General features: G+C 43.3%; 1 protein-coding gene across 1 annotated transcript in view; it reads left to right on the top strand.

Annotated features, from left to right (window-relative positions):
• Positions 1–18,300, top strand: part of LRP2 (LDL receptor related protein 2) — a 233,622-nt gene that overhangs the window by 37,051 nt on the left and 178,271 nt on the right. Inside the window, exons 3-4 of the mRNA XM_053284455.1 lie at positions 1,267–1,389; positions 13,371–13,487. Coding sequence (XP_053140430.1) covers positions 1,267–1,389; positions 13,371–13,487 — 240 coding nt within the window. The remainder of the gene's footprint in view (positions 1–1,266; positions 1,390–13,370; positions 13,488–18,300) is intronic.

Here is an 18,300-nt window from a genome sequence, read left to right as displayed (position 1 = left end):
ATTCTTTTGTGGGCCACATCCTAATCCAAATTGTTTCTGTTGGTCTTTAGCATTCACTTTCAGCCTTTCACATCTCCTGAATTAGAGACACTGCTGACCAGGGGAGATAGGTGGTAGGTAACATGAAGTGTGTCTAGTTGAGGAAGGGTAGACATAGGAAGTCTGCTGAGGTCATGAAAAGGCAACAGTTCTAATGGCAGGGTTATTTGGGAAGAGACAAATGTATCAGAGGCATAGCGAATGTTGCTGTTTATTTCTTTTTGATATATTTTGGGGCCCATCCCAGTCCTTATCATTGACCTACTGCTATTTCACATTATGTCAATGGCATATAAAATATATAATTGTTAACGTAAGGCTTTGCATAATATATTACTGTACTTGGAATTCCATCAGTCTTGGATTGGTATTCATAGGGATAGATGTCTGGACTCTGGGAAGCACATCCTGACTAATGAAGCAATAGTAGAAGCACTAGTATAGCACCAGAGCTTCTGAAGAGTTCCAGACTAACACACCTCTGTGTGTGTGTGTGTGTGTGTGTGTGTGAGAGAGAGAGAGAATTTCATTGAATTCCTCTTTGCCCAGAAGCTCTCTGTGTCACCTGAAAATACATTCCCGAGGGCTGTGTGACTCTCAGGGACATGTTTTGGGGTAGCACAAAGTGCTCTCTGGGGAAGGGGAAGTTTTTGAAATTTGCCCCCACTGCTGAGACAGCAGTGGAGTGGAGTGATTTGAATTTTTCAGAAGCACCGGTTCTTCTCCTGTGGTATCAGTGCTTTGTTAGCTGGGATGACAGCCACTGGCCTTAATGGATGTTCTGCCAGTCAGCTAGTTAACCTGTGGAATGGCATGTTGACATTGGCCATTGATACAATTGCTTTGCTTCATCATCGGGTATTATCTTTGGTTTATAAGGTAATTTGAGGATGGCATTGGAGAATAGAAAGGTAGAGCACAAATAACTTTCAGCATAGATGAAGCTGACTGATTACAGCATTGAAAAACTTTTGAAAGGATTACACAGTGATTATGTCAGTGGCAAAGAAAGCTTTCTTCTCTGTTACAATAGAGAAGTGTCATCTGGTGTAGCCCTGCCAAATGCTGAGTGGCGTAGTGAAACAAAAATGTCCCTGCTTTTTATTTTTAGTTATTCCTTGTAATTCAGAAGCATTTTGTAGGACCAGAAACATTTTTAACAACCAAGTTTCTGTATTTCAGCTAACATCCAAGCAAAATTAAACATTATTTCCTTGCCTCCATTAGCACATCCCACCTGTGAAGGAAGTCAGTTTCAGTGTCACAGTGATGGAGAATGCATCCCACAGTCATGGGTGTGTGATGATGAAGAGGACTGTGAAGATGGCTCCGATGAACATCAGCAGTGCCGTAAGTAATGAATCCCCATTGTTGTTGTGTTATAGCACCTTTTTGTCAACCATAGACATCCATGGCAGACAACAGAATATTAAAACATCACAAAAATCACATAAAAGCAACAATTTGCTTTTATTTTGTAATTGTAAACAATAAAAGGAGCAGCAAAAAACAACAACAAAAAACACCACCCCAAAATATTAAAAGCATCAGCCAACAAAAACAGAATCCCCCTGCCTGCCAAATGAAATTGTCCACGAAAGTCCTGAGTGAACAGGTTTGCCATAGCAGTGAAGGTGCCAGGTGGGACTGCTCCGGGAAGGCGTTCCACCATAGGGACAGAACTGCATGGAATGCCCTCCCCCCCCCCCGATAATCTAGCCTCTGCAGGTTATGGCACCTAGAGAAGGGCCTTTGATGATTATTTTCGGTCAGACTCATGTAGGTACTGGAACCTTGGCTGCCACTCATATTCACTCCCTAGCTTGTCCCAGGTTTCTGCATTTTGTGCTAAATAGAATTCCCTTTATATGATATTCCAAAATATTATTCCCTTTATATGATGACCATCGGAAGTATTTGGACTTCAGTAGATAAATAGATATTGTGGATTTTGATAAGTGGGGTTTATCTTCTACATCATAAAGTCATCAGTATATTTTCAAAGTAGACTTTCATTTCAAGAAACCTTAACTACCCAGAGGCATTGATTTTGTGAAATTCATTGTTAACCTTGATAAATTTTGGAGACAAGATGCCTCTAAATACCAGTTGCAGGGGAGCAACAGCAGGAGAGAAGGCAGGCCCTCAGCTCTTGCCTGTGGGCTTCCCAGAGGCATCTGGTGGGCCACTGTGAAGCAGGATGCTGGACTAGATAAGCCTTGGGCCTGATCCAGCAGGGCTGTTCTTATGTTCTTAAATTTTCCTCTCATTTATCTCAGTGTTTGGGGACGAAAGCACTATTGCCCTATTCTGGTTGTTGGGACACAACATGCTGGCAAGCCCTACCCCTGCCACCAGCCCCCACCGGCCCCGAGCTCCGTGCCATTCCTGGACATGAAGGGGTGGGGTTTGGTGTTGGTTTTGGCCATGCTGGTAGCATTGGGCTTCCCGGCACTCTGAAACACAAGTGGGAAAAGGGAGAGGGAGACATTAACAGACAATGGAGACAGACACTGGTATTACACGAACCAGTGTGGACTCTGCACCCATGAATGGTGCCCATGGGAACATGCTGGCAAGCTCTGCCCCTGCCACATGCTTGTCTGCAAGTACAGTGTTTGCAGAGGCACTGTAGATAATCTGCATGCTCCTGTTTCTCCTGTACCATGGTACAGTACTGCATGGAACTTTTGATTAACCTTGTCCAGGAGTTGCAATTCTGTAGATGCTGTACCCAGGCACAGTGTCCTCAGAAGTGCTCCTGCAAGCTAACATACACTGAAACCCACCCATCCTGTGTACCTGTATGCCCCACCCCCACCCATCATGAGGACAGTGTTTATCTGAGAAGACAAATGATGTACTCAAGGAGAGCTTTTCCCCCCTGTGGTTTGGAATGCTGGGGGACAGGGGTTGCTAGTCATGCGGAAGCTCTCTCCTTGAGTATAGGATTTGTGTCTCTTCAGATGTCAGCCTGGTGAGCAGAGGAAGCAGGGTTTCAGGCAGATCAGCATGGGGCTGGGGCTTATAGAAGGGCTTCTGTAGATGCTGCACCTGGCTAGAGCAGCCACAGAATTCTAATGCTTTGACAGGGCTATTGTCCAAGTTAGAGGAAGCCGCATTGTAAACATAAGTAAGCGTACGTTTCTCAACAAAATGTATAAGAAATCTTGTGAATAATGAAATAAAGGAGATAAACAATAGTTTCTGCACTTGGCTGGGAAATCATTTAAATCATGAGATGAAGAGGATAAACAGTTGTTTCCTCAATGTGAACTGAATAATTCTCACAAGGACCCAGACTTGTAACTCAGCATTACCTGACTTACCCCCTGTTATCCTAGCCCAACTATGGATTTGGGCAGGCTATGAATTGTGCACTTTGCTTATGGCTGTTTGTTTAGACAGTGTCCAAAATTTCCTTGGGCTCTGTGGTGTTCATAGGATTAGTTAAGACAAAGGCTCTTCAGTTACTCATTTTCTGGGAAATCAGTTCCCCAGTTATGATGATCAAGCTTTGAACTGTTGACCAGGGATAAGACTTGAAGATGTTTTATTGATCGTAGCTCTCTTTAAAAGGAAGGTAGGAAGCCGTCTTGTTCCTTGTTCTTATCACCCTTTGAATGGGGATGAAAACCATTAGTTACACATCTACTAAGGTATCAGCAAAGGGCAAAATCCAGTGACATTTCTAAGCTAAGCCTGGACGAGGTCACGATGCTTGCTTTAGTCCTACATAAGTGCACATTAACTCAAAGTCTTCAGAACTGGCTCTAAAGCAAGGTCTTGTTCCTTTTTTGAAGTAATTTCCAGGAATATACCTTTGCTCTGTGTTTTGTGTGGTCACTTGACTATCACTTCTCATCAGAGCACATGCCACACCCTTTAGTACTCGGAGGTACAACAGAGCTGTAGTCATCTAAAGTGGCACAGCGGGGGAATGCTTGACTGACAAGCAGAAGGTTGCTGGTTCGAATCCCCGCTGGTACTATATTGGGCAGCAGCGATATAGGAAGATGTTGAAAGATATAATCTCATACTGTGCGGGATGAGGCAATGATAAACCCCTCCTGTATTCTACCAAAGAAAACCACAGGGCTCTGTGGGCACCAGGAGTCGAAATCGACTTGACAGCACACTTTACCTTTAAACAGGGCTGTAACAACTATGGGGGTATAGAAGGTGAAAAGGAGTGATTGCAGGGGCAAACAGAGCCTTTTTGTTTCTGTGTCTGAAAGCAACTGGAGTGTAGGCATAAGTATACATTATTTACAGATATAAATGTATGCCTTAGGTATTTATGGGCTGGACTATTATTGCCCTGCTATTAAGATCATCAGCAGAGGTAGCTTTAAGGCATAATCCATCCCCGCTAGCTTTAAGGCATAATGCATACCTATACATTAGCAGACAAAGATACCACAAACAGAGCATTGGTGCAATTGAATGCATCAATACATGTAACAGACACAAAAGGAAGTGGCCTACTGCACTAGGGCAAAAGCCAGGCTGCAACCCTCCTGCATATAGACAGCCGCGGGTGAGAAATAAGCAGCAGTGTGCATCTTACTAAAGCTATGCCCAGTTGTGGTGCTTTATAGCTGATGGGACACAGACTACACTTGGATGTCTCTAGTCTTCTGTATGGCTTGGAGTGACAGTGAGGCCTAAAAGATGTCTACAGATCAGATATTTGTTGTTCTGAGTGCTGCACAAGTGTAAGAAAAAGTCTGTGCTTCAGAAGGTTTATGGCATAAATAAACAATCACATGTAAGATGTAGCTGAAGGGCACAAACAAACTGAACCCAGAAAGACTGATGAAAATGACTCCTTTAATTACCTTAAGATTACATCTATTCTCCATTCTACGGTTCCTAGGGATGCTAAGGATGGTTAATATGATACTATTACTACCACTATTACATCATATTTATGTACCACTTTTCAGCAAAGGTTCCCAAAGTGGTTTACATAGATAGGTTAGTAAGTTTATTGTGGTCAATAGACCAGAACTGAAATAAAAACAGTCATAGTTGCTACATTAGATATGGCAACAAAAACCAGCAGTACTACATAAACACAAACCATAGAACCCCAAATATCCCCCTTCCTTTGGCAATGAGACAGTCCTTCCATCAACAATTCACAAGTTGCTTCCTCGTTTTTATAGCAACTGGCAGAAATTCAGCCACAGTTGGCGTCACCCTTAGAATTTGTCTGTCAACAAATATTTGACATAGAATTGAGTGGATCTACCTGGCAATGAAGTCAGTATAGGTGTAATCCATGGCGGGTGGGCTCCAGTGTAAAAATAGCAAAACAAATGAACATGCTTCACAGACTTAACTTGCTGTTCGTTCCTTGGTTAAACCCTTAGTGATAGGGGAATCCCCTCATATCTTCCCTGCAGAACTTGTGTGGGGAGTGCATTCAATCTTGCCCAAGTAAAGGCAGTTAGATTACATGAAGGCTACTAAGATAAGTAGTTGGCTCAAAGGCATTTTCAAATGAGATGCAAAAATGGCTTGGTGGACAGGATGTACAAGCAAAAGCAGAGAGCTTCTAAAGGTAAATGTTCCAAAATCTTTGCTTTACTATAGCTGTTGCAGAATTATATACCATCTGATAACAAAAAGCAGATGATAGCCGAGTACGGGCTATCAAAGTCATTCAGGAGTTCTTGTGGCCATCTGCAGCTCCCAGGACAATAACCCTGGGGCTGTCCTGAAGAGACATACCCTCAGCCAGAGCTTTAGGGCAAGCAGCCACTCTCTGATCTCCAAAGGACACTGTCCTGGCTCCAGTAAAATAATTGCATTGGGAACACATTTTGGGGTGTGTAAAAGGGCACGTAAGACACTTACTTGTATATGATTTAGCTCTGAGGACATCTTCTTGATCCAAATGGTGGCTCTGTAAAGGAGTTGAGAAGATATCTTTGCATTGAACACTTTAATGGCCGCAGGAATATACTGACCCCCTTTAGTATAGAGAAACTGAAAGGCAGTCCAAGTAACTGAAGCTTTCTGAGAAGCATGAGATCTGTGTGTGGAGTGATGAAAACTTAACCACCTGTATAGAAAGGTTTTAACTTGTTCCATAACTTAGTCATTAAGAAACCACCTGGAGTGAATAAATGTCTTCTTAAAAACTAGGATCTTTGGTTTTGCATAACTGAGGTTTAAAGAATTGTCCTTACAATAGGAGGATAATTTGGATAGCAGATATTTAAGCCCGGGGCTAGAATGAGAAAGAACATAGGAAACTGCCACATACTGAGTCAGACCATTGGTCTATCTAGCTCAGTATTGTCTACACAGACTGGCAGCGGCTTCTCCAAGGCTGCAGGCAGGAATCTCTCTGAGCCCTATCTTGGAGAAGCCAGGGAGGGAACTTGAAACCTTCTGCTCTTCCCAAAGCAGCTTCATCCCCTGAGGGGAATATCTTGCAGTGCTCACACATCAAGTCTCCCATTCATATGCAATCAGGGCAGACCCTGCTTAGCTATGGGGACAAGTCATGCTTGCTACCACAAGACCAGCTCTGCATTATCAGTGTTGATTAGCCCGCAGATTTTCCTGTTGCCAGGTTTTGGCAAGTGCCCATCAGACTCATTTAAGATACTTTTAAGTTCATTTATTACCAATTTGAAAGAGAGTGTTGATATTTAGGACCTTGATCAAATGGGGCAATCTCTTATCTGTAATCCTGTTCTCCAGTTTCTGCCATAGGTTAGCTCTAGGTATGGAATCAAAGGCTGCTTTCAGATCCATAAAGGCAGTATAGTTTCCCCTTCAGGAGTCCTGTGTATTTTTCAGTTAGATGAGAGAGAACCAGACAGTGATCTAAAGTTGAACCATTATCTCTGAATGTTGCTTGGAAGGAAGTTAGAAAGTAAGCCTTCATTCAGATTCCAAAAAGGAGTTCAGTTTAGTTCACAGCAACCTGGCATATATCTTTCCCATAATGGACAGTAAACTGATGGGTCTGTCATTTCCCGGGTCATTAACTTGGCCCTTTTTAAAAATAGGCATCACAGTTGCTTTGTCCCAGTTGGAAGGAATCACGCCAGAGCTGTTTATTGTAGTGAATAAGGTGGCGAATAGTGGAGCCCATAAATGCTGGTTTAGCTTGAGCTCAGCAGAATATAATCAGTGCTGGGAGCCTTTCCAGGCTTAAGCTGACCAGTTATGGAGACCACTTCTTTAATGGTGACAAGGGTCCATTGTGGAAGAGATACAACTGTAACATCTGCAGAAATATCAAGAGTGGACCTAGATCAGCCAGGGCCCTTAAAGATGGTTCTAAAACAGTTTCCCCAGACCTAGGCAGAAATACAACAACTTGAAGCTTGAGCTCAAGTGCAGAGGGCTCCTGAAACCAGCTGCCAGAAGGTTCTAGAGTCATTGTTAAGAGAGGCATTTAGTAAAAGTGACCATGAGTCCTGTTCACTCTGGCATTTATTTATTTTTTACATAAATCTACAAAGCCTTGTTGTCTTTTTAAATTTGGAAACTGTCCAGATTTCCTGTAGGATATATAAACATCTCTTTACATCCTTTTTACTGAACACACTCTGCAGCAAACCATTGGGTATTGCTGACCTGATTGGAATTTGAACTCTTGCAGGTAGATTCCATGCCAGTTATCCTGAAGGAGGTTGATTAAGTCTACAAATGCCTTAATAATTACTTATTATGACTGGTCTGATAGTATGATAGATCTTAAATAGGTTGTTGGAGTGGAGCTCAACTTGATTTTGAGAAGGCTACTTGGATGTGCTGACCATTTCGCCCTTATCCTCGGGGAACCTTCAGTTATGGGATTAATTTGAAAGAACTGAGATAACCACACACTAGCCTCTGGAATTAAAACATGTGATATTAAAGTTTGATTCTCAGACAAATATAAAAAGTCCCTATTAACTGGAAAGCAGTTCTGGAAACCAGGTAATCGTCCACAACACTTGAGCCACTAAAGTTGGAAAAGGTTAACTCTCCATTATTATCACCAGGAGCCATTTCATTAAGAATGAATAAGTAAACCAGGAAATGGTCCTTAGATGAGGGTTACCTTGAGCTGAGGAACCTCAGTCAGCAACATTTATCAGATTAGGTACTCCTGCCTCAGACATCAGCTGAGCTTGCAGCCAATGTAGACAGTCCAGATTCATGTTGATGGAGTCTGTCTAGCAGGCTTTTCTGGATCTCAAATAGAAACTCATTAGATCTGCTTACAAGATGTCCCTCAGTTGGATCCTAACTGCTAGAGCTAGCTTGCAAGTTTAGGAGTCCTAAAGTGCCCAAGTAACACCTGCAGCTGGCAAAGGGTAACATTCTTCAAAGCCAAGCAGTCCTGAATATTATCATGCAGCACAAGTAACTTGTCTTGAGGTAGTCTTGAACAACTAGCCATGGTGTCAAGCTCCATACTTTGAAAAGTGAGCTTAGGAGCCAGGCCTTAGGAGCTAGGTCCTGTGCGAGGGGATCTAAGTTTCATCAAAGTTCCATAAACAGGCACAACAAATGCACACTTGTCTGGAAGCCTGTGAGCCAACAAATTAAAAATCATCGAAGTAATGCACAGTAGTTTGCAGACCAGCCCTTCTATGTAAGCCCCATTCCAAAATGGAACTAAATGATTCGAAAGCTGCCCATGAGACCGAGCAGTCCATGGTCAGCACACAGTCCATTTAATACAAGCTCTGAAATGAAAAACCTAACAAATAAAAATCTGCAGGATGAACAGGCAAGAGTCTGAACTCAGACTCAGTATGGCATTTTGCATCAGTGCTGCCAGCCCACAACCACTTAGGATGAGGACCACCCTGCCAAATGATGTGTACTGAACTGAACAAAAGTCGGGTGTTATTCTGTTGTTAATGGAAGAGCCCCTGGGAAATGACAGATGATGGATCAGCTGGAATTCCCCAGGAGCCTTCTTGGGAACAACTATCAAAGGCAAAATGTGCAAGTTGGGGAGGGGCAAGGTATCCAAAGGTCCCAGCACCCTGCCCAATGACACCTCCTAATGAATTTTGCGAAGGATAACATCCTCCATACCAGTGTTCTCTCTAACAGGTATTCCCAGATGTTGTTCACTACAATTCCCAGTATCCCCAGCTGCAGTGGCCTTTGGTTGGGGATTATGGGAGATGTAGTAAAAAACATCTGGGAATCCCTGTTAGAGGAAACACTGCTCCATGCCCTGAACAGATCTCAGATTTTTTTGGGAAACATGCTACCTGGGAGACATACTAGGGATCCTGAAACCTGCTGTAAATCCTGCCAGCAGATATATAGGGATGTGCACGGAACCGCGGTCCGGCACTTATGTGTGGGGCTCTTTAAGGGTGGGGGAGGGTGTACTTACCCCCCGCCACGTTTCCCCTGCCGGCGCGTTCGTTTAGTAAAGCTTTTGGGGTGGCAGAATACCTCCCTGCTGCCCCTTCCCCCAGTCATCGGCAAAAGGCTTCACAAAGCCTTTTGCGTGCGATGTGCGCATGCGCAAAAGGCTTTGTAAAGCCTTTTGCCGACGACTGGGGGAAGGGGCAGCAGGGAGGTATCCTGCCGCCCCAAAAGCTTTACTAAACGAACGCGCCGGTGGGGGAAACGCGGCAGGGGGGTAAGTACACCCTCCCCTGCCCTTAAAGAGTCCCCCACTCAAGTGCCAGACCGCCGGACCGCCCTCATGTCGGGACCAGTTCGGAGGCCTTCAAAATGGCCTCCGGACCAGTCCGGGCTCATCCCTACAGATATGTAGCCTTACTATGCAAAGGATTATCAGCCAGCAGTTTCCAGAGAGCAAAAACAGGGCTAGGTCCCTTTTCCAGCAGAAGCTATGGTGCCGCTTCTACCTTTCCGTCCCTGTCCAGGTTCCTTTCCACTCTGGAAAACCCAAAACCTGGGACAGCTGGTACTGGGGCGTTTACCTCCACAAAACCCACAGTTGTGCTGGAATGTGAATGGTGATCACGTGCAACAGCCCCAGTTGTTGTAGTCCCAACACACCAGCTGGGGTTGAACCAACTATGTAGAGACACCAACAGAGGAAATAACTGCTGGTGTTTTGGAGATCATGTGCCCACTATCCACACAGTCCCCTTGCATGGAGTGGGAGGGGGTAATGATCTAGAGACACAATTCCTGGTGTTGCTTGTCCCATGGGAGGTGGGGCTCCATTGAGGCCCTCATGTGGAAATACTGATCACATCTCTGCCAAGAATTACCAGCAAAATCCATGTAATCATGCTGAATTATATGCAGCCTGTTCAGCTGGGCCCCGAGCAGGCTTTACCTGCATAACCACCCCCATGTAAATGATGAACCCAGAAATCTAGTTGGCCCAATTGCATTCAGTGGGTTTACACTTGCTCTTCTCCTGGTCCCTCACCTGTTCACCCTCTTTGGGAACTGGCTCATGTTCCCTAAAGAGGAGCTGGAAAACATCAACACACGCACCCCTCCAAATATGCTCTTTAGTGGTGGGGAGAAGGTGATCACCCAGGGGCAAGGAAATCCCACCATATGGATAATTTTCAGAAGCTGGTGCCACAGGCAGCATCACTATGTTAGGCCAAGCAGCCTGACCAGGTAAGCCAAAACCTGGCTATACTTCGTTGCATCCCCCCCCCCAAGGATCAAATTGCCATCCTGAGACTCCAGATGGCCAGCAGAGTGGCCTATCAATGGGCCCCTGCTGATCCATAGGCATGCCTGCAAAGGACTGTGGGTAGAACCCATACTGGCACATAGGCCAAAATAGAAACCCCACTGGCATCTCATCTGCTCCTTTATCCAAGGGTGTTCCTCCATCGGGGACTGGTGCAGGGACTGGAGGATGTTAGTCTGCGTAAGATCCACAGACACTGGTATGGGTGCAGTACCATCAAATTCCAATCTAGCCAAGCAATCAGACAAAGACTGTATCAGCTTGGCCCACTTAGCAGCCATAGTGTGGCTGAGCAGGAACACCAGAAGTATTGGGGATCAGGATCAGGACCAGCCGGAGAGTTTTTCTTGGCCTTTCCCAATGCCTCCAGGTGTGCAATCAGAGCACGCAGTGGGCCCAAACCCTCCTTCGCATCAAAGGAGGTTGGCTGGCGGAGGAGTTGAAGAGGCCTAGTGGGCCAAACAGGCCTAACCCCCTTTTCCCCAGCAGCCTTCTTGGGTGGCATATCACCCCCCCAAAATACCAAAGGCAAGGAACTTTGAAAATGTTGCAATCACACACACCACCACCCTGCAATGCCATAAAGGAATAAAACTACAGAGTATCTAGGACTACCTGGTAAGCTTGTAATACCAGGCAGCAATCCTTTACACTTGCTGGGGGTTTTCTCAGTGGCTTTGAAGCCAGGCGCTCCTCAGATCTTGGTTGCAGGAGGGTGCCGGGTTCACCTGAGCTATTTGGGGTAGTGAAAGAACATGTTTAGTTTGCTTACCAGAGGTTGGTTATTGGCAAATGACCAAGAAGACTAAATGGTTCAGAATCTTCACAGCCTCGTTTATCTGTGAGCCAATATGCTGCATCATTCAAGCAACAAGTGAGCTTTAAGCTCAACCAGAAGTTCTAAATAAGGGGAATTCCCTGAAAAAATGCCTGTAGGGGAAGGGGCATTATCTTTTGAGGGTACAGACCTAATGGCATCCTGTTCAGCCCCTGGCCCAGAATCATCTTCTCAAGGTTTTAATTTATTTGTTGTTGGGATTGAATAGGCCACTACTGTCTGATGCTGATGTGTGGTGAACAAATGCATGTATTTTTGCACTGCTTGGTATGAAGTTCAGTAATTTAATCAGACGTTGGGCAAGGCCTTTTCCTGTCCCCAACATTAAACGACAAACAAAACAGGACTAAAACTAAAAATCTATATTAAAAATAAAGAGAAGAATTAACAGCAGGTCTAAAACACTAAACAATAACATGCTTTAACAGAAAGAGTTTGCATTACTTGAACAGTCAGTTGGGATTATTTTTTATTTATTTTTATTTATTTTTACATTTATATCCCGCTCTTCCTCCAAGGAGCCCAGAGTGGTGTACTACATACTTGAGTTTCTCTTCACAACAACCCTGTGAAGTAGGTTAGGCTGAGAGAGAAGTGACTGGCCCAGAGTCACCCAGTTAGTATTAAGGCTGAATGGGGATTTGAACTCGGGTCTCCCCGGTCCTAGTCCAGCACTCTAACCACTACACCATGCTGGCTCTCGTGATTGAAACCACTGTTAGCCTAATCAAGTTCTCTGGTGCCTTTGCACATGCTATGCTCGAATTTCTAGTTTTTTCATGAGTATAGATGAAAGAAAGGGCTGGATAATCTTCAGAATAGGGCCAGGTTGTCATGCCTCAGCTGACTGATGGGCTGAGAGCAAAAGCTCACACCTCTGGGCAGAACTTCAGTTAAATAAGGCAGTACCTGGGAGAGGGAGAGAGAGAGGAGCAGCAGGAGCACACAGCAGCTGTAGCAGATTCCTAAACCAGTCCCTTCCTCCCTACCTATATAGAAAAATAAATAGTAAATAAATAAGATGGTTCCCTGTCCCAAAGGGCTCAAAATTTTAAAAGAAACATAAGGTCGACACCAGCAACAGCCACCGGAGGGATGCTGTGCTGGGACTGGTTAGAAATAGTTGCTCTCTCCCTGCTAAATATCAGAGAATGTCTACTTTACCAATGATCCCATGCCCCGTTCTCCTTCATATTGATATATACTGGGTTTCCATGATGGAAGGACTTTAAGGTGAAAAGGCAACTGCATGTGTCACATGAGAAATATGATTATGGGAATCGACATTCAAAGTGAGCCCATCTAGTTAGACATCCCTGTATATCTGTGTCTAATACGGCTGACTGGTGCTAAGAAGTGGCTCCAGCTCTTTTCAAAGATTGCTCAAGAACTATCAGATAGCGGCTCTGTTTTTAACAAGGGGACATTGACTCATCCAGGCTGTGAAATTAGCCCAGGGTGTCCCTGAATTTGGTTAGGGGAAGACCAAATTGGACTAATGGTTGATGTCTGCTAGTATAGTGTAATGCCTATGAATTTCATTCATGGGGTCAGGGTCTAATGACTCCATCTAGACATGTGCGGGAGTTTGTGTGTGACCAGCAGAGTTTTCCCACTGTTTTTATCCCCAGTAACAGCTCTTCAAACTACTTTGTGTTTTAGGGATGGCTTGTGAGGTAGTATGAAGTTGTGGGAGGGCTGCCTACAAGAGGAAGGTGCATGTGATTCTTAGGTTCCCTGCCTACATAGCATTAAATGGTGTTTTCTGGAATGAAAGGCGCAAGATAATGGATGTCCTTCTAAACACACTTTTTCTTTCAGCCGGGCGGACATGCTCCAGTCAGCAATATACCTGTTTGAATGGACAGTGTATCCCAAGAGCATACAGGTGTGATCGAGTGAAGGACTGCACTGATGGAACAGATGAGAGAGGCTGCCGTGAGTAGAGTTCAATCTTTAGCACTAGATTTGGTTTCATCCCTTCTCTCGTTGGCATTTTAATCAATTTGTAAGATTAAGAGGTTTGTTGATAGACAGAAATGGCCACAATATGCTTCTTGTTATCAAAATTTCATTGCAGATTCTTTCATGGATTAGTGCTGATTCTCTCATAACAGTTACATTGTTTTGAGAATTATTAACTCCACGATTGCTATGTAGCCGGGTATGGTTTATGAGACTCCCTCCCTTCTCTCTCTCTCTTTTGCCTTCTGATGTTAAACAGAGAGATTACAGCCCAAGTTTAGCAAAAGCAGTTTGGCTTGGAGAAACAAGCACACTGCATGCAGGACAAAGGAGCTGGAGACTGGAGTGAGTTAAAATCACTGGTGCTCCTTGACAAGCTATGAACCTAGAACTGTGAGCAAAATAATAATAATAACAATAAGCTACCTGTAGCCAAACATTGGTGGGATCATAAAATTGAAAAAGTTGTAGAAAATGAAGATGCAAAAATATTATGGGACTTCCAACTACAAACAGACACACATCTGCCACACAATACACCAGATATAACTAGTCGAGAAGAAAGTAGCAATACCGGGGGATAGCAGAATAGAAGAAAAAGAAATAGAAAAAATCACAAAATACAAAGATCTACAAATTGAAATTGAAAGGCTGTGGCAGAAGAAGACCCAAATAATCCCAGTAGTCAATAGGCGCCCTAGGTTCAATTCCAAAACACCTTGACGAGCACCTCAACACCATAGGGGCCACAGAAATCACCATCAGCCAATTACAAAAAGCAACTTTACTGAGGACAGCCTATATTCTGTGATGATATCTATAATAATAACAGCAACAATATTGATAATAAAATTCAGCCATCCCAGGTCTTTGGGAAGGACTCGATGTCTGGATAAAACAAACCAGTCAATAACACCTGTCTGACTGTGTAAATAACAACAACAGTACCTATAACAACAATATTGATAACAAAATTCTGGCATCCCAGGTCCTTGGGAAAGATTCAATGTCTGGATAAAACAAACCAGTCAATAACACCTGTTTGACTGTGCAAACATAATAATAATCCAGGGAATTAATATTCTTCACCTAGAACAAATAATGAGAATAAAACCATTTCTTGATTTGATTGTCAGTGTATGTTTTTTTGCAAAGAGTGGAGACCTTTGATTTGATATAGAAATGGACAGGGGAAGTTTGGGGACTTTGGGAGCAATGTCACAGTTTTAAGTACATAGGGGCCAGGGGATAGAGCCAAAAGATTTACTGAGTAAGGCTAGCCTGTGGTGTCTGTTGAACTTGTCACTGCCCATAAACCTCCTTGAAGTACTTGTTGAATGATACTGTCATGTAAGAAAAGGCTAATTACGACACAGAACAGAGGCTGCATTTTGCAAAGGTAGTATGTACTTTAAGGCTGCTCTCAGCTTGCCCTTATGGCATTCCTGACAAATTGTAGTGTTGATAGTAAATTGAAGTTTTGCTTATAGGGCCAATTCCTATACTGGAAATTCCTTTTTGTAGGGTTATGGTGATAGCATTTCATGCACAGAGGATGGCACTTGCCACCACCCTCTGGTGACAAAATAATACAGTGGTCCCTCGACTTACGAACTACTCGACATAAGTATTTTTCGAGTTACAAACGGCAGTTTTAGATCCGGTTTTAGATGCGGTTTTTTCGACTTACAAATTTTTAGATGGGGTTTCCTCGACTTACGAATTTTACATGCGGTTTCCTTGACTTGCCTGCCTGTTTACTGCCTGTTTATTCTTGAAAAGAAATGTTCCTGTGCAGTTTGCAAGCCTTACTGGGGGTCTGGGTCTTTTTTCTAGGCTCCGGAACACATTAATCCGTTCCCAATGCATTCCTATGGGAAACCGCTTTTCGACTTACGAACTTTTTGACTTACAAATGTGCATTCGGAACGGATTAATTTCGTAAGTAGAGGGACCACTGTACTGTGTTTCTAAAAAGAGGAGATTGGCAAATCATTTGCTGTTATTTCTTTTAATAAAATAATGACTAAACACAATGCTTTAAATTTTTCAGTACAAAAGGAAATGTGATTAATTCTGAGATTCAATTTCTAACAGGTCATCTGAACTTGGCAACCCCTGCTAACTTGGCAAGGAGGCACCTTTTAACGTGGTGATTCTCTTTGTTGAGCAGGGGGAGAGTAACTGGCCTATCCACCCCCAGCACAGTACCTCCAGTGACTGTTGCTGGTGTTTATCTTATGTTTCTTTTTAGATTGTGAGGCCTTTGGGGACAGGGATCCATCTTATTTATTTATTACTTCTCTGTGTAAACTGCCCTGAGCCATTTTTGGAAGGACGGTATAGAAATTGAATTAATTAATTAATTAATTAATTAATCAACGAACATTTCTATATCTCCTTCTAGGATTGCTACTTTTCGCTTGAAAAATGGAAATTGATCCATCAGTTCATGTCATGGGTGGGGCAAAAAGAATATAATATCAAAGAATTTATGTGTATTACAGTGTAATCATGGATATCTAGGTGCATCATATTAATTATTTTAGATGGGCTTGAGCTCACTCACTTGGTAGATGAGGTTGAACTCCCAGGTGCTGCCTTGGGTATGACGCTGAGGGAGGAAACCACTAAGATGGGCACAAGAGGCGAGACAAAGAGACTTATAAAATTTGTGTGGTGTAGAGACATCTGTTTGACCACTGTGGACACAGACCGATGGGTCTTATGGATGTTTGGTTCAATCCAGCAGGGCTCTTTTTATATTCTTTAATGACATGGTATTCTCTATCTTAACTGGGTTCCTTTGTATTTCAGCAGAATTCTACTTCTTGTGTTTGACACAACTCATTTTTTTAAATGCTCAAGAAGATAGCATTATGGCCTCTATCACGTGACTAAACATAGGAACATACGAAGCTGCCATATACTGAGTCAGACCATTGGTCTATCTAGCTCAGTATTGTCTTCACAGACTGGCAGCGGCTTCTCCAAGGTTGCAGGCAGGAATCTCTTTCAGCCCTATCTTGAAGAAGCCAAGGAGGGAACTTGAAACCTTCTGCTCTTCCCAGAGCGGCTCCATCCCCTAAGGGGAATATCTTACAGTGCTCACACATCAAGTCTCCCATTCATATGCAACCAGGGTAGACCCTGCTTAGCTATGGGGAGAGGTCATGCTTGCTACCACAAGACCAACTCTCCTCCACAACATTCTTTGCTGAAATGAACATCTTCTCAGTGAAGTCTGAAAATGGGAACCTATAGGTTCAACACATTCTGATTCATTTTAAAGTCTACTTTTGAGGCACATCAATTAATTGGGCCTGTTATTGTTTTAAGGTGATTGGTGATTTGCACAGCTCTGTGGGAGACCCAGGCTTAATTCTGGATTGCCGTTTATTGCTCCACTGGCCAATAAACCTAGGGTTTTTACAGCATTCTATTCAGGCTTGGACTGAGGAAATGCTTTATTTCTCTCAGTGAGCACCGTTCTGTCTAATTAAAGGGTTGGTGTTGACAGGCCTTCTTAGTCAACAGAATGGTGTCTGTGAGCATGGGTAGCTGAAAAATAGGAGCAGCACTGTGGTGATTATTAACCCTTGCTAACTTGGCAAGGAGGCACCTTTTACTGTGGTGATTCTCTTTATTTAGCAGGGGGAGAGTAACTGGCCCTATTCACCCCCCGCACAGTACTTCCAGTGACTGTTGCTGGTGTGTGTCTTATGTTTCTTTTTAGAATGTGAGCCCTTTGGGGACAGGGAGCCATCTTATTTGTTTGTTATTTCTCTTTGTAAACCACCCTGAGCCATTTTGGGAAGGGCGGTATAGAAATTGAATTATTATTATTGCTTGTTTACACAGTCAGACAGGTGTTATTGACTGGTTTGTTTTATTCAGACATCGAGTCCTTCCCAAGGACCTGGGATGGCTGAATTTTATTGTCAGTTGTTATAGATATTGTCGCAGAATATAGGCTGTTCCCAGTAAAGCTGCTTTTTGTAATTGGCTGATGGTGATTTCTGTGGCCCCTATGGTGTTGAGGTGCTCTTCAAGGTCTTTTGGAACTGCACCCAGGGCGCCAATTACCACTGGGATTATTTTGGTCTTCTTCTGCCACAGCCTTTCAATTTCAATTTGTAGATCTTTGTATTTGGTGATTTTTTCTATTTCTTTTTCTTCTATTCTGCTATCCCCTGGTATTGTTATGTCGATTATTTTGACTTGTTTTTCTTTCTTCTCGACTACAGTGATATCTGGTGTATTGTGTGGCAGATGTTTGTCTGTTTGTAGTCAGAAGTCCCATAATATTTTTACATCTTCATTTTCTTCAACTTTTTCAATTTTATGATCCCACCAATGTTTGGCTACAGGTAGCTTGTCTTTTTTGCAGATGTTCCAGTGTATCATCCCTGCTACCTTGTCATGCCTTTGTTTGTAATCAGTCTGTGCGATCTTCTTACAACAGCTGATCAGGTGGTCCACTGTTTCATCTGCTTCTTTACAAAGGCGGCACTTGCTGTTTGTTGTGGATTTTTCAACTTTTGCTCTTATTGCATTTGTTCTTAGTGCCTGTTCTTGTGCAGCCAGTATTAAACCCTCTGTTTCTTTCTTCAAGTTGCCATTCTTAAGCCATTGCCAGGTCTTGGTGATGTCTGATTTTCCACTTATATTGTGTAAATATTGACCATGCAGGGGCTTATTTCTCCATTTTTCTGCTCAGTTCTTGACTTGTTCTTTCTTGTAGGCCTGTTTTGTTTCATTGGTGTTGAATAGTTTCGCGTTATTG

Source organism: Hemicordylus capensis, chromosome 1, assembly GCF_027244095.1.
Source record: "Hemicordylus capensis ecotype Gifberg chromosome 1, rHemCap1.1.pri, whole genome shotgun sequence".
Taxonomy (NCBI): Eukaryota; Metazoa; Chordata; class Lepidosauria; order Squamata; family Cordylidae; genus Hemicordylus; species Hemicordylus capensis.
The sequence above is the reverse complement of the archived record's forward strand: the minus strand, read 5'-3'. Positions and strand labels throughout refer to the sequence as shown.